This window comes from Schistocerca cancellata, chromosome 1, assembly GCF_023864275.1.
Source record: "Schistocerca cancellata isolate TAMUIC-IGC-003103 chromosome 1, iqSchCanc2.1, whole genome shotgun sequence".
Classification (NCBI taxonomy): Eukaryota; Metazoa; Arthropoda; class Insecta; order Orthoptera; family Acrididae; genus Schistocerca; species Schistocerca cancellata.
The window spans coordinates 1,147,990,587-1,148,013,430 of record NC_064626.1 but is presented as its reverse complement, the minus strand read 5'-3'; the positions used below and the strand labels follow the sequence as shown (position 1 = coordinate 1,148,013,430).

General features: G+C 45.3%; 1 protein-coding gene across 1 annotated transcript in view; it reads left to right on the top strand.

Moving 5' to 3' along the window:
- Positions 1 to 7,774: 7,774 nt before the first annotated feature.
- Positions 7,775 to 22,844, top strand: part of LOC126135595 (xaa-Pro aminopeptidase 1-like) — a 153,697-nt gene continuing 138,627 nt past the window's right edge. The window contains exon 1 of the mRNA XM_049915201.1: positions 7,775 to 7,823. Coding sequence (XP_049771158.1) covers positions 7,775 to 7,823 — 49 coding nt within the window. The remainder of the gene's footprint in view (positions 7,824 to 22,844) is intronic.

Here is a 22,844-nt window from a genome sequence, read left to right as displayed (position 1 = left end):
TAAGACTGCATTATCAACATTTCTTGTAGAATAACGCACCTGTCCAGTTGGTTTAGTGACATATTAACAAAAATGTATGACAGCTGCATGCAAAGAATCAAATCTGAAAAATAAGTTAATTGGCCCGAAAAAGAGCGAGGTAAAGGCACCAGCTGAGAGCGAAGATAAATGCAGAAGTGCGTAGGCACGTGCAAACCTAAGGTAGTGCTAACTATGTGATAGAACTATTGGAAAGACTGCAGGGTTACACGAGTTGCGACATAGTTGCCGTAAGGTTCTCCATCGATCCTGGAATTTATTTTATTCTATTACTGTGGTGTGCGTACTGTAAGACCTTCGGTACACACACCATCAGATTATTTGACTTGTCGCTCTAGCGAAGTAGGCGAGTGTCAGCAATATGTCTCGTGGTCTTATCGTGGCGTGTTTATCTTCTGCCGTTAGGTCAGGCGATAGAAATGCCACTTGCACGCTTAGAGTAGCAGACTGACGGTGACTAACTTTAAACAGAACTATGATTAATTTTCACACACATTTATTAAAATAATAAAAATCATAGATATTATGTAACTTGATTCTGTATGCTGTTTCCAATTGACAATCTGAAGTTCCTTTGGTCTTGATACTTGACAAAGTGTCTATACATTTCTCTTCATGGCTATGTACAGGAATATGGTAATCTTATTACGCGCAGGCTGAAACTTGACTATAGACTGGTACAGACAACTGCAGACTAAGGCAGACTAATGCAGACTGACTAATCGGAGGTCTGTACACTCGTTATAGTACCTCGCGCGTTCAGGTATCACTGCGCGAGTGTGATCCGCGAGGAGAAAAGGTTCTACGCTAGCAGCAATCTCATTGGCTGCGTTACATATTAATACGCGGATCGGCGGAAGCAGAATTTGGTCCGTCTCTGAGACAGCGCCATCTCGTAGTGCGGAGACGGACGAGCGCTGCGCCTGCGCTGTTGTGCTTAGCGGGGCGCGCTCTAGTGGGAAAGTTGTGTACGCGCTGACTACGCGGAACTACAGGATGTTTCAAAAATGACCGGTATATTTAAAACGGCAATAAAAACTAAATGAGCAGCGATAGAAATACACCGTTTGTTGCAATATGCTTGGGACAACAGTACATTTTCAGGCGGACAAACTTTCGAAATTACAGTAGTTACAATTTTCAACAACAGATGGCGCTGCAAGTGATGTGAAAGATATAGAAGACAACGCAGTCTGTGGGTGCGCCATTCTGTACGTCGTCTTTCTGCTGTAAGCGTGTGCTGTTCACAACGTGCAAGTGTGCTGTAGACAACATGGTTTATTCCTTAGAACAGAGGATTTTTCTGGTGTTGGAATTCCACCGCCTAGAACACAGTGTTGTTGCAACAAGACGAAGTTTTCAACGGAGGTTTAATGTAACCAAAGGACCGAAAAGCGATACAATAAAGGATCTGTTTGAAAAATTTCAACGGACTGGGAACGTGTCGGATGAACGTGCTGGAAAGGTAGGGCGACCGCGCACAGCAACCACAGAGGGCAACGCGCAGCTAGTGCAGCAGGTGATCCAACAGCGGCCTCTGGTTTCCGTTCGCCGTGTTGCAGCTGCGGTCCAAATAACGCCAACGTCCACGTATCGTCTCATGCGCCAGAGTTTACACCTCTATCCATACAAAATTCAAACGCGGCAACCCCTCAGCGCCGCTACCATTGCTGCACGAGAGACATTCGCTAACGATATAGTGCACAGGATTGATGACGGCGATATGCATGTGGGCAGCATTTGGTTTACTGACGAAGCTTATTTTTACCTGGACCTGGACGGCAATAAACAGAACTGGCGCATATGGGGAACCGAAAAGCCCCATGTTGCAGTCCCATCGTCCCTGCATCCTCAAAAAGTACTGGTCTGGGCCGCCATTTCTTCCAAAGGAATCATTGGCCCATTTTTCAGATCCGAAACGATTACTGCATCACGCTATCTGGACATTCTTCGTGAATTTGTGGCGGTACAAACTGCCTTAGACGACACTGCGAACACCTCGTGGTTTATGCAAGATGGTGCCCGGCCACATCGCACGGCCGACGTCTTTAATTTCCTGAATGAATATTTCGATGATCGTGTGATTGCTTTGGGCTATCCGAAAAATACAGGAGGCGGCGTGGATTGGCCTCCCTATTCGCCAGACATGAACCCCTGTGACTTCTTTCTGTGGGGACACTTGAAAGACCAGGTATACCGCCAGAATCCAGAAACAATTGAACAGCTGAAGCAGTACATCTCATCTGCATGTGAAGCCATTCCGCCAGACACGTTGTCAAAGGTTTCGGGTAATTTCATTCAGAGACTACGCCATATTATTGCTACGCATGGTGGATATGTGGAAAATATCGTACTATAGAGTTTCCCAGACCGCAGCGCCATCTGTTGTTGAAAATTGTAACTACTGTAATTTCGAAAGTTTGTCTGCCTGAAAATGTACTGTTGTCCCAAGCACATTGCAACAAACGGTGTATTTCTATCGCTGCTCGTTTAGTTTTTATTGCCGTTTCAAATATACCGGTCATTTTTGAAACACCCTGTATGTACACAACAATTACAAATCGAGTTACGGATCACACATATTTATCCATCAGGTTATTAATTTCGCTCAGCGATGACCTTCTTCAGACCTAAAAATAGACATGCAGAGGTAGCTTGACGTACAGTTCTTCCAAAATATAATTTTGCTTACAGAATCAGAAGTCACTATTGGGAAACTTGACAATATTTCGATATCTGAGTAAACGCAGTATACTACACAATTCCTGTCACTGGGTATTTTGATGGTACAGTCACATTAATTATCTATACAAACTTCGTCACAAAACTGCGAGGGTACGCTGTATCCGGCGTGGGTTTTGCATAAGACGCAGGTTACTTGATACAGCAGAGCCTGGTTTATACGGACTGGATGGGACTGTAGGTCATTCCCGTTATTCGGAATTCAGATAATCCAGAAATTGGGGAAAAATTAGTATGACATGGGCAAATGCTCAGGCCCCCATCCCTCATCCCCCATCCCCGCACACGCGCGCGCGCGTTCACACACACACACACACACACACACACACACACACACACACACATACACACACACACACACATTATACATTATTTTCACGTAAATTTTGACAAAATATATACACACACAAAACATGCATTATTCTCGCGTATATTTTGACGAGATATAGAAAGATAGCAGCGAGTTTTGTACACTGAAATAAACGGTTAAGTTTCTTTTGAGAGAGATACGTCGTTTATGAGCAACGCGATGACGCAGGCTTTTCACTAGCATTGGTTCCACCGAACTTCTTCCCGCCCTCCTTTTCAACTACCATTAATGTTATTTTGCCCAGTTGCGTTGTCGCCGCTGCATGTGGCGTAATCTCTTCCTTAGTGAGATATTCCATCATCACTATCTTCAATGTCTGTCGATCATCAAACGACGGCAATTACATCGTCAGCACTCACTCTTTTGAAACAAAAGTGTTCAATTTTCTTCCACTTGTTCTTCCAGTCTGACACCGTTCACATTCCAACACCAAATTCAGCACCATTTTTTAAAAATAGTTTCCCTTTATCTATTCTGTGCAGTGCATGTAATTATTTGTCCACTTTATTTCCCTTTGACGTCATTTTACACTCGTAAGAAACGGCGCATTACGGTTCTGTTCAGCTCAGTGTTAACTTCTTCACTGGCACAGTCCCACGATCCACGTACGGTGATTGCTGGAATTTAAATGTAATGAGCGCCTTCCTCTATTGTTGCAGCTGTTATTTTCGGAGTATCAAATTTTGTACAGTTACTGTGTTCGCCTCGATAGCGGAGTGGTCAGCGTGACGGATTGCCGTCCTACGGGCCCAGGTTCGATTCTCGGCTGGGTCGGGGATATTCTCCGCTGAGGGTCTGGGTGTTGTGTTGTCCTAATCATCATTATTTCATCCCCATCCGGCTCGTAGGTCGCCCAATGTGTCGTCAAATGTAGTAAGACCTGCACCAAGGCGGCCGGACCTGCCCCGCAAGGGGCCTCCCGGCCAATGACGCCAAACGCTCATTTCCATTGTACAGTTACTGTACTTAAAAAATGGCCCGGTACGAGCAGGACTTGCGCACTGAGGGTTCCGTACAAACTTAATTATTTATACAGACAGTTCATCCATTCCGGCAATTGAGATTCTCGACCATTTTTGCTTGTTATCTACATTGATATTGGCAAGATATCGGTCCCAGGTATTTCAATAATTTCGAGTATGTTTTAATTTCAATAATATAAATGTGACACAAATTCATGCTGGAGGTGGGCGACCATTTTTTATGATAGAAAGTCGAACATCGGGCAAGGAATGAGTTTATTGATTACATGACGTGTTTCGGAATTTATCCATTATCAGATACCCAGGAGCGATTACGGCACGCAGATATGGCGTTCCGAGCTGTACGTGAAACAAACATTCGCAAACTAGTCTGGATATCTGATGATAGATAAATTCCGAAACACGTCATGTGACCAATAAAGTCATTGTTTGCCCGATGTCCAACTTCTGCCATTGGGGCCCAGTCATCCTGAATGCAGAACTACTCATTGTTTCTATTTCAAGTCTGACGTCGAATAATAATTATGTCTTTCGTTGATATAATTATAAATTATCAATTTCCGGATCTTTTCCTTTACTTGTAGTGTGAAACTTTACTTCTTGCCAAGTTCGAGCACTGTCGATCAACGGGAAGTAGCCTAATATGTTTTGATGAGTGATTCAGAACAAAAACAGTCTCGGTTGCGAAATTATTTAATATCAATAACGCGTTTCGCCCTTTTGGGGCATCATCAGGTTGTGTAAAAGTAGCTGGATAGATGACCCATGAGTCTTAAGCCACATGGATGTAAAATAATAAAAGTAGCTGGCTACGTGACCCATCAGTCCTACAACCACATATAATGTAAAGTGAACAAGACAGCTCGATACATAATCCGTCCGTCATGAAACAACAGAACCATGAGGTGGACTTTGAGCACGCCAGCTGGCTCCGCCGTGGTAGTACAAGATAGGGCCTCACTTGCAAAACTGCGGTACATGCCGCATACGACACTGCCTATATCGGCGACTGTTTTGATTCTGAAACACTTTTAAACCGGTTGCTGCAACAGCCTGCCACGATAGAACGCGATTTTTTTTAAATGAATTATTTTGCGATATCAAAATGTGTGACGTAAATGGCCGTACCAGTTAATTGCATTGACTTACAAACTAACGATTATTATACCGCCAAGCACCATAAATCTTAGTATGTGGTGTAAATTTCAACTTGATACGTTTACCCATTCATGAGAATAAAGAGTCTTAACAGACGGACTGACAGTCAGATAGCCAGGTAAGAAATCATAGGAAAAAATTTTGTATGATATAATTACAAATTTAGAGTTTTCGGATTTTTTTCCTTTCCTTGTAGTATGAAATTTTCTTTTTGGGAAAATTTCGTTATCTAAAGCCAACGGAAAGTTGCAGCTGAAGGTCAAACATGCATTTTATGCATTACTTGACGGCTGTTAAGGGGCTCCGGAAAGGCTCAAAATCATGAAAAGTTCAATTTTTACTTTTTTGCGTTTTCTGAATCTGCAGACTATTACCTTTTAATAGATATATAATTTATTCAATTCCGAAGACTACAACTATTTTTAATTTTTTTTTTTTTTTTGAAATGTGTTCTACATGGGCGTGACCCACTGTGGCGCTGTTAAACTGCTGTCAAATGGTGTAATTATTAACGTCCGTGTTCATCAGGTACATTTTAGTGATGTGAGATAAAGTATGTGTTGTGGCTAACCTGTGATGGTTCAATATATATCGCTGGTTTGATTGTCGATTGTTTCATGTTTATTTACTCTGTCGTTATCTCGAAAATATTCGTAATTAATTCTGTTTCTTGAGTCTCTGTTTTGTTGAAGTATAATAATGAGTAAAAGTAAAGTTATTAGGAATCCTCTGAAGGCTTTTAATAAAAGGAGAAATGTTGGAAAGCCAAAGGTATGTGTTATTACTGTAAATAATAACATTCTAACATGGTACGAGCGATGCTTGCTTTAGACAAGGAACGCCTTCGGGCTGCAGACAGGGCTGTAAAAAGTCTAGAAATACAAGCAAGAGTAAACAGGAGGAGGAACAAGAGGAAGCTGGAGGAGGAGTATGCAGAGGATGAAGATAATCCATCCTATGGACCTGGAATGCACTAAAAAGTTAATCCAATCTTTGTCGCTCGATTCCCAAAACTTTTATTTTCTCATACTAATTACATGTTTTCTAAGGATGTTCCAAACATATTTGTTTCAAACTTTCAGTAAATGTTACACGGTACCTTCTGCATAATTTAACACAGCCTTTTTCCAAAAAACTGTATATTTTTGAATATATAAATAAAAAATTCCAAAAATATGTTGTGAATTTTCATTACAATTGAAAAAAAATCATCTTTAATAACTGAACTAAAATTTTGTAAAATCTCTGTGTTAAGTTGTAGCCCATATTCCAATAAATAATCTGTAAAAAGTTCAACTTCCTACCTCAAATACTTTGTGAGGAAAGATGTAATTTATAAGCGTTATTTTAACATTGCAAGTATAGGGCGTTCCGGAGCCCCTTAAGTCACTTTCCAAAAATGGTTACACTACAGATTTTGATGAGTGGGTTGCGAGTATATTTTTTCGATTATATAATTGCAAATTATCAGTTTTCGGATCATTTCCTTTACTTGTACTGTGAAACTTTACTTCTTGCCAAATTTTAGCATTGTCGATCAACGGGAAGAACCGTAATAAATTTTGATGAGTGACTGAGAACAAAAGCAGTTTCGGTTGCGAAGTTATTTAATATCAATAACGCGTCGCCTGCTTTTGGGGCATCATCAGATAGTTTAAAGTAGGTGGATACATGACCCATCAGTCATAAAACCACATATAATGTAAAATAGACACCAAGGTAGCCGGATACATAATCCATTCGTCATGAAACATCTAAACCATGAAGTGGACTTTGAGCCCAGTACTGCCGTGGCAGTACAAGATAGGGCCACATTTGTAAAGCAGCGGTACAAGCCGCATACGGGACTGTCTGCATTGGCGACTGTTTTTGTTCTGAAACATTTTTAATCCGGTTGCTGTAACAACCTGCCACGATGGAATGGGACCCTTTTTTTTTTTTTTTTTGATGAGTGAATTTGCTATATTAAAATATGTGATATAAATAGCCGCATCCTTTGATTGCGTTGACGTAGAAGCCACAGTGTTTCAGACTGTGAAGGGACGACAGACCTCAATGTGTGATATAAATTTCAACGTGATACGTCCAGCCGTTCCTGAGAAAAATAGTTTATAATAGTCAGGCAGACAGACGGACAGACAACAATGTGATCCTGTCAGGGTTCCGTTTTTAGTGATTGAGGCAACAAACCCTAAAACCGACTTGGATGGGCCAGAGAAACGGATTAATGGGGGTCGGGTAAATTAGAGACCACTGTATTTTGTTCCCCGCATCGTACGGCTGAAATTGAGATGAAGAATGAGAAAGGGTGTCATGTACAAATGCAGACAAGATACTGCACGTATTACATCTTGCGTTCGTGGTTAAGTACTTTGTTGTTATGGGGAGTAAGAGTGTTTCGATTGTTGTATTTGGAAGGTTTTTTTCCGGTCACGCGGGTCTTGCTGGCACTGTAGCGGTCGGCTGGCGCAGCTGCAGCGGAATGGCGAAGGGCGTCAGCCGAGTGCTCGACCGCATCGGCCGATCAGCAGGTCGCCGGGGCAACGACCGCCCGTGGCGAACCCGTCCCCCACAAAAGACGGGCCCGGGCGGCGGGCGAAACCGCGCACAGTGGGAAGTTGCCGGAACCCGGCGTCAACACGCACCTGGCCGCTTCACGTTGCGCAGGTATTGACGGTTTCCTGCTCCGTGGCCACATCCTTAAAAGCTCTCGGGTAGTACCACGAAGGGAACTTTAAAGTCACACATGGCTGTCAAGCGTACGGCAAGATACTAGACTCCCTCAGTGGTTACTTGAATAATGATGAGCGAAACCAACAGCTGTAATCCAGCGTCGTGTATTCAAAACACGCTACCAGTTACGGCGCCAAAAAGCGTCTTCTTCAGGCCCCAAGCGTAATCTACCATCAACGTACATTCCACACTGATAAAGCCCCACGTAATCTTCAGATGGAAACTCCCAGTAACAAACATTCGTGGGCTCACTGCACTCGACTATGTTGGCTGCACATGCTGGCATAACATGCTTGATAAGTTGTATTGTTTTCATTTGAAGACTCCGTTGGCCTTCGTCATTGTCGTTCTACACTGATGGCAGATTACGCTTGGGACCTGAAGATGACGCTTTTTGGCGTCGAAAAATGTTCAAATGTGTGTGAATTCATAAGGGACCAAACTGCTGAGGTAATCGGTCCCTAGACTTACGCACTACTTAAATAACTTATACTAAGAACAACACACACACCCATGCCCGAGGGAGAACTCGAACCTCCGTCGGGAGAGACCACACAATCCGTGACACGGCGTCTCAAACCACGCGGCTACTCCCCGCGGCTTTGGCGTCGAAACTGGTAGCATGTTTTAATTAAACGACGTTGGGTTACAATACAGCTGCAGGTTTCAGTTATCATCATCCAAATACGTCCTGTCCATCTGCTATCCCATTGTCCTCGAAGGATTACCAGAGAATTCAGTGGGTGTACGAGACTCGATGAAATACTCAAGACTGAATATTTAATCTCTGCTTGCGTAAAACTTGCCGCAGAATAGAAAACGTGTGTCAGACTGGAATACGGACCCAGGCTTTTTCCTAAACTAGACATTATTGTTATAGACTGAGCTAAATAGGCATTGGCAGCAGTCTGCCGTTGTGTATCTATTGGCTGTTATCCCACTTCGATTGCCTTGTTTGTGTATGAGATCAGTTTCTTAAAAAAAACGCCTTTAAAAAACGTAAAGAGTGCACCGTCTGGAAACTGAGTGAGGATATGTAACAGGCCTGTGTTACCTACCTACATAGTTATCCTCCTGTCCGCCACGTTAAAATAAACGGTATCTGCAGAAAAATTGAAATTGTCCGTGTTTAATTCAGGTTTTATTCGAATATTGTCGATTCGTAACATGAAACACAGGGATGTTGTAGTAAAAAAAATTAAAAATAATAGAAATTTGTCTTATAGTGCTAGAAAACTCAATTTCCTCAAAGAAAAACGAAAGTCTCACCACTGATTTCTACTATCAGCCGCACGCAGTTGACGTCAACAAATGTATGGGCCTGAAGATGACGTTGTTACAAAGTTGAAAAATAAAATCGACACTTTAAATACAGCTGGAGGAATTTCTTCATTTTTAATATAAATTTATACCAGCTGACGTCCCACTGTCCTCCATTTCAACTACGGATGTACGGAGATTGGCTTAAAAGTTCATGCAAATACTGCGATATAAGTTACATAGCCCTCCACATGAGATAAAAATTATTTCACCATTCTCACTTTTTAGTAAAACCCATGGGTCATTCCTACTTGATCACTATTCCTATTCAGTACCAGAATCTTTACTACACGTGAATTACAAAACTTAAAAAGGGCAATATATTCTTACTACAAGTAGAGCAAGCTGTCCTGTAGATTAAGCCAATCGAACAAACTCACTTCTCAAAAAGAGCACATTTATACTTACATAACATCGAATATTGAAGTACATACTTATATTAAACTAATAAGAAAGTTTCAGAACCCCTTAAAAAATTTGCTACGTATCTATGACACTACTCAGTTTTTTCATCCTCGCATTCCTGAAATTACCTAAAACTACAAAAAGATAGAAAGCCATTTTTACCCTAGATTTTTAAGAAGAAGCCCCAAAAGAAAATTCCTCCACTTCAGGCGTTGGTCCATGTCAAGAAAGACCCCAATATCATCTAAAATAATAATAATAATAAAATAAAATAAAACGGAAAAGAGGATACAAGGGAGGTGCCATTTTTCATAAATGAATCCATCTCCGTCGGACCTCGCAAAGACTGGCGATCGCCTTCGACATCAGTGGGAAAGAAAATCCCGTGTGGTGGCGACACATCAGCTGATCATCGATGCACGTCAATAACCGTCGAGGGGATCGTATCTGTAAAATGGAGGACGGGTCATATGTCTGCTGGATGATCCATCTGCAAGAGGGGTTGTGGAAAGCGCTCCGGAGAAAGTTCGAGGAATACTGTTGGTACTTCGGGTTTTTCACAACTACACAATTTCGGTCGTTAAGGTATTGCCAGAAGTCGAGGACTGATTTGTCACCACCACCTAACAGGTAACTGACAGCGTGCCCGCGAATCCAAGTCACCGAGTAGGTCTTTGCACGAGAAAAATAGTTCACGCCCGCGAAGAGAATAATTTGTGGGGTGATGAAGGCCAGCATCTGGCGGACCAAAAGCCAAACATTACTCGACTCGTCGCACACAAGTCGATGGCCATCGTCGTCTTGCACGCCATACGTGGTACATAATGGTGATAGCGCCAGGTGGGTCCGATGAAGACGCGACTGACATACTTGCTTCCCATTAACCGTCACATACCAGGTGGACTGGAGGTTCGACGCAAGAGTAGGGGCGTGCACTGCCTGCCACACGGCATTCCACCGGAGGAGGGGATAAATAAATAAATGTTGTGTGACGAGGACCTCCCGTCGGGTAGACCGTTCGCCGGGTACAAGTCTTTTGATTTGACGCCACTTCGGCGACTTGCGCCTCGATGTGTATAAAATGATGATGAGGACAACACGACACCCAGTCCCTCAGCGAAGAAAATCTCCGACCCAGCCTGGAATCGAACCCGGGCCCTTAGGAGTGATATTCTGTCGCTCTGAACACTTTTTTTTATTCCACAAAAACAGTAACAAAAGTGGCTACAATGAAATGACATAAATAAGGTGACAGATAATTGCAGTCATAAATTACAGTATTCAAAAAATGAGTCTCTAGCAGTAGCACAATTTAGCACCTTCACTGTCACCTTCAACTGGTGGCAGTTCAGCATGCACATTTTCTTCTCCTCCAGCCGGTTCCTTATCATCATTTCCCAGACCCAAATTAATCATTCAGTAAATCCTTGATGTGTGTTCCTTCCAGGTAAATTACATGGACAGAGACCATTCAGCTACCGGAGGCGGACGGAGGAGTAAGGGATGTTTTTCTTCAATCACATTCGGCGGAAGCCACGACTGGGGCTCGGCATACGCTATCTTGGCCGTCGGTAGACGTGGAGGGAGAAGGATGGTCCTGATGAAGTTACATTCAAAAAAGAAATAGCTCAAGTAGGGAAAGGGCGCTGGGACGTCTGTCAGCGGCACTGGAACAATGAGTGACTGGGACAATGGGTGAGCACGGGGTAAGGGCCCTCATCAGTAGCCTGGTGAGGCATGTCGGAGTGCATCGCCACATCCTGACATGCGTGCTTACAAAGAGGGCTGTTGCTCGATGGTGGATGTGACAGAGAATGAGGTCTCCTTTATCTTTCGAATTGGTGAGGGACTCATAGCTGACTTTAAATAACAAGCCTTAACTCACTCAGGAACCCAGTGCAGCCAGCATGCGTCTGGTCGTTTACGGTGAAATGAAGAAAGTCTGGACCACGTGGGGAATTCGCGACACGACCTAAACATTAGCAAAACGTGTCCATTGCAGAATGTCCAGAATTTGCAGTCGATGGCACAGAAGCTCTGCTCGGATCCGACGTAATAAGCCCCTACTGTTAAGGGCCACTGATCGCCGCAAGGCGGTTGTAAAATCAATACCCAGGCATCGTTCCACGTCGCAGATCCGCAGGGGGGAGACGCACTCAGCCCACGGCCTGTAGGCAACCCGCGAACATTAAGGTCGCATCATAGGACTCCGCCCACTCACACGAGCGAGGTGCCACAGTGGCTGCCGGCCTTGTGGCCGAGCGGTTCTAGGCGCTACAGTCCGGAACCGCGCTGCTGCTACGGTCGCAGGTTCGAATCCTGCCTCGCGCATGGATGTGTGTGATGTCCTTAGGTTAGTTAGGTTTAAGTAGTTCTAAGTCTAGGGGACTGATGACCTCAGATGTTAAGTCCCATAGTGCTCAGAGTCATTTGAACCATTTGGCACAGTGGTTAGTACACTGGGCTCGCAAATACCGTGGTGATTCCTTTGAAAGGTCACCGCCGACTTCCTCTCCATCCTTCCCTAATCCGATGCGGACCGATGACCTCGCTGTTTCGTCCCCTCTCCCGAAACAACCAACCGAACCGCCCACTCCAGCGCTGCCCGAACATCGTAACCGTTGCACAGGGGGAGGACCAGGTTGTCCGCATAGGCCGTGCGACACATTTGCGCTAAACAGACGGCACATCTTTCATGACCATACGTAGCATCTTACCATCTCCTGAAAACTTTAGTGTAACTATATTACTAACTGTAATTTCCAGTCATTTTATTTCAACGAATCATAATATTAACGATGGGTCTTCGAGCGATCCTCACTTTGCTGGTGCTCAGAAACGGCTTGTGCAGGGTGTAACAAAAATATAAGGCGCAAATTACAGGACGCATTCCCCACACATAGACGAAGAATGTATATTAGATTAAAGTGGTTCTACAAACGCTTTGTTTTCACCTTACAACTCATTTTCCCCAACTCATTAGTCATGGAAAACACACGCGAAAAGAACACACCATCATACCACATGGAACTCTCTGTCACAGGAAATGTTCAATACGCCCTCCGCGGGCATTCGTACATGTATCAACCCGCCGTCGCAGTGACACTCTTATGCGCTGATGTATGTCTGGAGTATTGCGTGTGGCTTCGCAGCCTTCCACAACACAGGCAAGGGGACTCTGAACACCTTGGAAAAAATGGTAATTTGTGGTAAGTTCCTAAGGGACCAAACTGCTGAGGTCATTGGTCCCTAGTCTTACACACTACGTAATCTAACTTAAACTAACTTACGCTAAGGACAACACACACACCCTTGCCTGAGAGAGGACTCGAACCTCCGACAGGGGCAGCAGTGCGAACCGCGGGAAGGCGTCCAAGACCGCGCGGCTACCCTGCGCGGCTCTGAAGCATCTTGCACTGGGGTTCCATACACAAGAGCTTTCAAATGTACCCACAAATAGAAGTCCAATGGCTTTAGGTCCGGAGAGTGTGGAGACCAGGCAGTTGGCCCATCTCTACCTACCCGTCTGTCACCGAATCTGCTACTGTATTTAGCCCGCATCTCGTGGTCGTGCGGTAGCGTTCTCGCTTCCCACGCCCGGGTTCCCGGGTTCGATTCCCGGCGGGGTCAGGGATTTTCTCTGCCTCGTGATGGCTGGGTGTTGTGTGCTGTCCTTAGATTAGTTAGGTTTAAGTAGTTCTAAGTTCTAGGGGACTTATGACAACAGCAGTTGAGTCCCATAGTGCTCAGAGCCATTTGAACCATTTTTGCTACTGTATTTAGAAGCCGACGGGCATTAACACTCAAATGGATCTAAGCACTATGGGACTTAACATCTGAGGCCATCACTCCCCTTGACTTAGAACTACTTAAACCTAACTAACCTAAGGACAACATCACACATCCATGCCCGAGGCAGGATTCGAACCTGAGACCGTAGCAACAGCGCGGTTCCAGACAGAAGCGCCTAGAACCGCTCGGCCACAGAGGCCGGCTCACTAAAATGAGGAGGTGCTCCAATGTGCATGAAGCACACCTTTTGTCGCACAGCTAAAGACACAGCTGCTAACAATTCAGGTAGTACATTCTCTACGAAATTTTGATAACTTCCACCGTTGAGACTGAAGAAGAAAGTGAGACTGTACCTCTCACTAACAGTGCTGGTCGAAACACTGAAAGAAAATCTTTGTTGATGCATAACGTAACGAGACGCCACCAAGAGTGCGCATTCCCCACAATTCTAATGTTCTGTTCATGTGTGTTTCCCATGGCTAATGAGTTGGAGAAGATGTGTTGTAGGGGTCAGGGATTTTCTCTGCCTCGTGATGACTGGGTGTTGTGTGCTGTACTTAGGTTAGTTAGGTTTAAGTAGTTCTAAGTTCTAGGGGACTGATGACCATAGATGTTAAGTCCCATAGTGCTCAGAGCCAAGATGTGTTGTAACATGGAAACATGTTCATATAACATAATTTCTTCGTCTGCTTGTGAGGAATGTGTTCTGCAATTTGTGCTGTACGTTTTTGTTACACCCTGTGTACGTATGGGCTTCAACTGAAAGAGAATATGGCGCCTCACAACTCTTTATAGATGGGAGATAGCGTGCATGTGACGTATGTGGCGTTGCCATCTCATTGATCAATGTTCAAACGGACGTTCAGATTATGTGACGTGTTAGATAAATCCCTCTACACCTTCGGAAAGACTCCCCGAAGTGCTGTTCCACGCTATGACGTCAGAAACTCGACGCGTTCAACGGTCCGCGTGCCGACGGCTTTCCACCTTACCCGGCCCACGTGTGGCGAGCAGCTCGGCGCAGCCAACCGAGTGGCGAACACGCTTGGCCCTTGGCTCCTGTAAGCAACACCTACAATCGCCGCATAGCATCTGGCCGGCAGGCGCTGAGTCGAAACGAAGCGCCGCGAGGCGCGCTGTCTTCGCCTGGCGGCCTTCCTCCCCTCCCCGCCCCTCTCTCCCTACCACCTTCACAGGTGCCAGGCGCGGGTATTTGTGGCGGCGGTGACAGCAAAGGCGGTCTCGCCTCGCGCCCTGCCCATACTTCTGAGGTCTGGGATCGGCGCCGCGCCCTAACCGGAACTGCTGCGTCCGCTCTTACTTCTAACCTGCAACTGCAGCTGCCACCTACAAATATACCAGCCGAGGCCTCAGCATCCTCATTGCTCAAATCCGTCGCGTTTCTCTTCAGGCCTGAAGAGGCTTTAAAATATTATTGTTGTGCCGCCTCCGTTGTCTACAGGTAGCTGTCCCAGTTCCTCGCTCGCCGTGGCTGTAGGGATAGCGGTTAGCGCTGAAAGAACCGGTTTCCAATTACAACGGTTGTTTACGAATGAAGCCCAGAAAGTAATACACCGCATTTCTTTTTTTTTTCTCGGCCGACGTTAGCTATGTATACTACTGGCCATTAAAATTGCTACACCAAGAAGAAATGCAGATGATAAACGTGTATTCATTGGACAAATATATTATACTAGCACTGACATGTGATTACATTTTCATGAAATTTGGGTGCGTAGATCCTGAGAAATCAGTACCCAGAACAACCACCTCTGCCCATAATAACGGCCTTGATACGCCTAGGCGTTGAATCAAACAGAGCTTGGATGGCTGCCTATGCAGCTTCAACACGATACCACAGTTCATCAAGAGTAGTGACTGGCGTATTGTGACGAGCCAGTTGCTCGCCCACCATTGTCCAGACTTTTCAATTGGTGAGAGATCTGGATAATGTACTGGCCAGGGCAGCAGTCGAACATTTTCTGTATCCAGAAAGGCCCGTACAGGACCTGCAACATGGGGTCGTGCATTATCCTGTTGAAATGTAAGTTTTCGCAGGGTCGAATGTACGGTAGAGCCAAGGGTCGTAACATATCTGAATGTAACGTCCACTGTTCAAAGTGCCGTCAATGTGAAGAAGAGGTGACCGAGACGTGTAACCAATGACATCCCATACCATCACGCCGGGTGATACGCCAGTATGACGAATACACGCTTCCAATGTGCGTTCACCGCGATGTCGCCAAACACGGATGCGACCATCATGATGATGTAAACAGAACCTGGATTCATCCGAAAAAATGACGTTTTGCCATTCGTGCACCCAGGTTCGTCGTTGAGTACACCATCGCAGGCGCCCCTGTCCATGATGCAGCGTCAAGGGTAACCGCAGCCATGGTCTCCGAGCTGATAGTCCATGCTGCTGCAAACGTCGTCGAACTCTTCGTGCAGATGGTTGTTGTCTTGCAAACGTCGAGACGTGGCTGCACGATCCGTTACAGTCATGAGGATAAGGTGCCTGCCATCTCGACTTCTAGTGATACGAGGCCGTTGGGACCCAGCACGACGTTCCGTATTACCCTCCTGAACCCACCGATTCCATATTCTGCTAACAGTCATTGGATCTCGACCAACGCGAGCAGCAATGTCGCAATACGGTAAACCGCCATCGCAATAGGCTACAATCCGACGTTTATCAAAGTCGGAAACGTGATGGTACGCATTTCTCCTCCTTACACGAGGCATCACAACAACGTTTCACCAGGCAACGCCGGTCAACTGCTATTTGTGTATGAGAAATCGGTTGGAAACTTTCCTCATGTCAGCACGTTGTAGGTGTCGCCACCGGCGCCAACCTTGTGTGAATGCCCTGAAAAGCTAATCATTTGCATATCACAGCATCATCTTCCTGTCGGTTAAATTTCGCGTCTGTACCACGTCGTCTTCGTGGTGTAGCAATTTTAATGGAAAGCAGTGTATTATTTGAAGTCTCTTGATTGAGCGCGACAAGTTTCCATCACTTCCGACAGATAGCGTAGCTGCAGGACAGTTGCAAAATGGCGTCTGTAGGGGACGTATGTTACAAGCAACGTGACGTCATTGAATTTCTCACTGCGGAGAAAGAAACTGTGGGGAATAATTACAAACGCTTGTGCAAAGTCTATGAAGAATCTTCCGTCGACAGAAGTACAGTTGAATGAAACTTCCTGGCAGATTAAAACTGTGTGCCTGACCAAGACTCTAGCTCGGGACCTTTGCCTTTCGCGGGCAAGTGCTCTACCATCTGACCTACTCAAGCACGACTCACACCCCATCCTCACAGCTTTACTTCTGCCAGTATTTCGTCTCCTACCTTCCAAACTTGACAGAAGCTCTTCTGCAAGGTTCGCAGGAGAGCTTCTGTGAAGTTTGGAAGGTAGGAGACGAGGCAGAATTGAAGCTGTGAGGACGGGTCGTGAGTCGTGCTTGGGTAGCTCAGATGGTAGAGCTGTAAGATGGAAAGAACTATGCCCCTTACATGAAGTCAAAAGATCACCTAACTCACGTTGAGCGAACAGTAGGACTGAACAAAAAATGACTGACAAGGCACAATGCATCTTGTGGAGGGTATAGATGGACGTATTGACATAATTAATGTCGGGTGATGGTTTTAAAGTAATTCACACAACATGAAAACATTGTGGAAACAAGTCGATTTACTGGGGGCTAGTTTATCCCAGGGAAGTACTCAGAATTGACCGTGGTCGCCAGGGGAGCGGCTAAGGGAAGCGACAATGGGCAGTTTAGGGTGGCTAAAGCTCTGGGAAAGTGGTAACGGGGTACAGCTTCCAGCCGCCTTATGATGAGTGGCAGTGTGGGTGGTTGACCCCGACTCCGTGTTGGTGTACTGGGAAGCAGACAGAGAACTTGTACGCCTGTTGATAAACGTCTGTCGTCCCGTTTTCAGTGAAACATGCAAGAAAGCCGCGCAAAGCTACGGTGGAGCGGTCAACAGAGGTCAAAATATGCGTGATCGTGACTATAGCAACTTCACGCTGAATTCACGGCCTGCAGACTCTGAAGTAAATCAGGTGAAGAGCGACAGAATGAAATACGCCGGCCTCCGATGGAAACGTAGGACCGAGGAATTTGAAGTACTCTCCTGGGAGTCAGAATTCCGGAAAAATTGGTGTTTGTGCAGACGCTAACCTTGATGGGTGGCCTGGGAGGAGCTAAATAACAGAAGTTGAGAGGAAGGGAAATTTTGTGGGAATTTGTTCACTTCCCAGAGCAAGCGTTGGTTGGCACTGGGAAGCGACACATAATTAACGCAACTTGCGCTGCAATTGGCGTAAGCGATTTTGCTGGAGGGGAAACCGAGACGAAGAGCGGACTGTGAGAAGTCTCCGTAGAGGTCTTCCGTTCCTAGCTTGCCTAGAGTGCGGACGTGGCGTTCTTTACTCAGCTTGTCTGAGAAAGTGTGAGCATCTCTGCAGTTAAGGACTTGGCAAATGGAACGATTGAGCTTGGAGATAGTAAGTTCTGGTTCAGCTATGTACTGAGCAAGATAGCTAGGAGTGAATAGACGAGCGCAGCCTTGCAGCACCACGAGGTCGGCCGACGTCCACACAACGACGCCGTTCCGCCACGCTGTATTCGGTGATATTGCGCCCGCTCCGGCCACTGATTAATTTGTTGGATCACGTCGGCAAAGTTTCCACGAGGATTTCATGGGCCGTGTATTGTAGAATTCTTCTCGCACTTCGCATTACGCCTGGGTCAGTCGATAGGAATTACTTTTGAGTTATCGCGCTTTACTCCACGCAAACGCAATTTATTACCACTGCCTGATACGAGAGTCTTGTAATGTGATGATTGAAGGTCGGGAGGTAAAATTAAATTTGTGCTAATCGACTGCATCTGTTTTCAATCAAGTAGTTGAAATCCCAAGTCACTTTCTTAATTAATTTTATGTTCAACATTTGCATCTGGTGTTCAATAGCCGAATATAACATCAATGTGCACCCCTTTTTAATTAAAAGTGATCAATTCTGAGTAAGCCGGCCGCGGTAGTCTAGCGGTTCTAGGCGCGCAGTCCGAAACCGCGCGACTGCTACGGTCGCAGGTTCGAATCCTGCCTCGGGCATGGATGTGTGTGATGTCCTTAGGTTAGTTAGGTTTAAGTAGTTCTAAGTTCTAGGGGACTGATGACCACAGATGTTTAGTCCCATAGTGCTCAGAGCCATTTGAACCAATTCTGAGTAAATTAATGTCAACACTGCCACCGCAGTTCAATCAGGAGTCACAGGGCCATATTACTTTTTTGCGTTATCCGATATTACGGCAGTTTTGCACTCTCTGTTGATCTGTTAGTCAATTAGTTGGGATGAACACACGCCAAAACCAGATAAGTGACAGGTGGGCTGCTACAGAGCACTTGCCCGCGAAAGGCAGAGGTCGCCGGCACGGTAGCTCAGCGTGTTCGGTGAGAGGGCTGCTCGCCCTCTGTAGTAAAAGAAAACCTGAGTAAAGGAATCAACTATCAACTTGAACGGATGTCTTGTGACGTCCGCCCACACCAAACGCAACGAACAATACCGAAAAAAAAGATGGTAGAGCACTTGCCCGCGAAAGGCAAAGGTCCCGAATTTGAGTCTCGGTCCGGCACACAGTTTTAATCTACCAGGAAGTTTCATATCAGCGCACACTCCGCAGCAGAGTGAAAATCTCATTCTAGTATAGTTGAATCTCTGTTGGTCCGTTACCGCTAGAGGACATCGGCTGGTACGTACTTTTCAATTCAATAAACGTTGCCATCAGCCGTAAACTTTCAGATATTTTATTTCATTCTGAAAGCAACCAGTTTCGACAATTCGTTTTGCTATCTTAAGGCCCTATACGTTCTTTTCAAATCAACGAACTTATCGTATAGCGCCATAAAACTGGATATCGTGAATTCCAATCGTTGCGCTTCATGAGGAAGCGTGCCAGGACTGGGCTCAGTTGCTATCACGCTTTCGCATGAAGCATCTGCACAACGATTGGGATTCACGATATCCTGTTTTATAGCGCTATACGATAAGTTCGTTGGGGTCTGAAGATGGCAAAATGAATTGCCGAAACTGGTTGCTTTCAGAATAAAATAAAATATCTTAAAGTCTACGGTTGGCGGCAAAGTTTATTGAACTGAAAAGTGAGAAGTACAGTTAGTCGCTGGGCACGGAGGGTGAGGTCATCTGAAGGCGGTTCGGCGCAGCTGCACGATTTGCAGCGGTCAGGGAGACCATCCACGGTTGTCATACCTGACATGTTGCAGCGAGCTGATGTCATTCGCGAGGACAGACGCATTACGAGTCGGCAGTAGGCGCTGCATCTGTCAACCAGCAAAGGAAGTGTCGATGCAATTATCCGCACTCTTGGATATTCAAAAGTGTGTGCAAGATGGCTTCCGCGGTGTCTAACAGTGGATCACAAATCCCAAAGAAAAAACATTTGTCTTGATTTGTGGCAACGTTTCGAAGCTGAGGGGGAGGCCTTCTTCTCCCGGATTGTTACAGATGAATAAACCTAGGTTCACAATTTTGAGCCCGAAACAAAACGACAGTCGATGGAACGGCGCCACTCCCACTCCCCACAGAAGAAAAAAATTCAAAGCAACTGCTTCCGCTGGTATGGTCACGATCGCCGAGTTCTGGGACTGTGAAGGTGTGATCCTCATTGATGTGATGCCAAGAGGCGGTACCATTAGTTCAGAAGAATATGTCAACACATTAACAAAGCTCAAGATGCACTTCCAGCGACTTCGGCGCTACAGCAACCCAGCAGATGTTTTGCTGCAACACGACAGTCTGAGGACTGCTGAACACATCGCAAAGCAGGTTTGGACAGTGTTATGCCATCCACCCTATAGCCCTGATCTAGCCCCCTCCGATTTCCACTTGTTTAAGCCATTAAAGAATGCCATTCGTGGAAGACATTTTAAGGACTATGTGGAGGTGATTCACACAATGAAGCCCCGGCTGCGCCACCAGGACAAGGATTGGTACGCCCTTGTTTCGCGCTGGAGGAAGACCATACAGCGGGATGCAGATTACGTGGAAAAATAGGATGTCTAGATAATTCACCTTTCTTCTGTGTGTGTAATTCTCATTATGTTCAGTAAAGAAATGTTGAAGAAAAAAATGTGGTGCATTACTTTCTGGGCAACCCTCGTACAATGCACGTTTAACTTGAGTGTTAAAACCGCTCAAAATAACCTATTTCCGGTTTTTTATTCCTATTATTTTCTGCCATAAATGTGGAAATCGAACATAGACGGAAAAAGTTTGACTCCCTCAGTTTCAAGATACAAAAAATCAAAATTTTTTCAAGATACACAAAATGAAAATACTAAATTAAATACGAGGATAAAAGGAAACTCACTCCGGCTACCGTTCGCTGCTTTTCTCGAAAAGCTGTAAGTGGTTGAATACTACCAGAAATCACCAGTATTCTCCTGTTGATTGTTATTCTTGGAAACTCTCCTCAAAACTCATGTTGTAATCGAGGATGACACCAGCATTTCGGCATTGGGAATAGTGAGTGCTAAAGCTTGGAAACTGAGGTAGAAAAATTCTGTTTTTCGAGTTGATTTGCCCGTTTCCAAAGGCTACAAGCAGATAACAGCGTATTACAAAGACACAGGGAACAGATCAGCTGCTTTCCAATTTTATTATAAACAATGAATACACTATTAAGTTACATGGTGTAGCAATTTTAATGGCCAGTAGTGTATTTGTATGGAGTGTAGCCATGTATGGAAGTGAAACATGGACGATAAATAGTTTGGACAAGAAGAATGCTGAAGATTAGATGGGTAGATCACATAGCTAATGAGGAGGTATTGAATGGAAGTGGGGAGAAGAGGAGTTTGTGGCACAACTTGACAAGAAGAAGGGACCGGTTGGTAGGACATGTTCTGAGGCATCAAGGGATCACCAATTTAGTATTGGAGGGCAGCGTGGAGGGTAAAAATCGTAGAGGGAGACTAAGAGATGAATACACTAAGCAGATTCAGAAGGATGTAGGTTGCAGTTAAGTACTGGGAGATGAAGAAGCTTGCACAGGATAGAGAAGCATGGAGAGCTGCTTCAAACCAGTCTCAGGACTGAAGACCACAACAACAATAACAACAACAACAACAAGTCTTCCAAACTCTTTTAAATTCTAATGCTCGGTGTCCTGTTTCCTCTGTATCGACTCGTGTTTCTTCTTCTATCACATCAGACAAATCTTCCCCCTCATAGAGGCCTTCATTGTACTCTTCCCACTTATCTGCTCCATCCTCTGCATTTAACAGTGGAATTCCCACTGCGCTCTTAATGTTAGCGCCCTTGGTTTAGTTTCACTGAAGGTTGCTTTAACTTTTCTATATATTGTGGCAGTCCTTGCGACCATCATTTCTATTTCAATTTCTTCACATTTCTCATGCAGCCATTTCGCCTTAGCTTCCCTGCACGTCCATTTTATTTAATTGTTACATGACTTGTATTTCTGTATTCCTGAATTTCCCTGCACATTTTTCTCGATCAGCTGAAGTATTTCTTCTGTAACCCGCAGTTTCTTCGCAGACTTCCCCTGCACTTAAACCGTGGCGCTCGGCTTGACGGAAAACGATGTCGTGTGTCCGCCCCGGGCTACGGTCGGAAACAATATAGGCCCACACAGGACAGGGAATGGCGAAGGGTAGCTGGGCAACCGGCTGGCCCAGGCTCGAATTCACTAAGCGCCGGAGAGGCCGCCGACGGCAGAAGGTATCCAACAGTGGAGCGGGGGCTCCAAGTTCACCGCATCCAGGCTTCTGCTCAGACGCGAGCCTGCAGCTACTGGTGTAAAGTAACGGAGAGTGGATGACCTCTTCATCTGTTGTTGCACGTGTTCCCTGTTGTGAATTGGCAGGTGGAGGAAGCCGAAAGGCACGCGTTTAAGCTCACGCAACCTGGCGTGAGGTCTGGAACAGTTGTAGGAGTGTAGTCTAGTAACAAAGTATGGATCTTCTGGAATACTTAACTTTAATCCATAATTGGTGTACATCGGTCAGACTGTACAGGCATCATAAGATAAATAACAAATGTGAATGGCGCCTTGCTAGGTCATAGCAAATGACGTAGCTGAAGGCTATGCTAACTATCGTCTCGGCAAATGAGAGCGTGAGAGGTGGCATGAGCCCCCTCTCATATTTCTATCTTACGATTCTCCTCTCTAATTGCATGCGGTTGAAAGTTGCTATTCCTTCACACGCGGACTTCCCATGCAGCATCTCTCGTCACCCGGGTGGTCCGGTG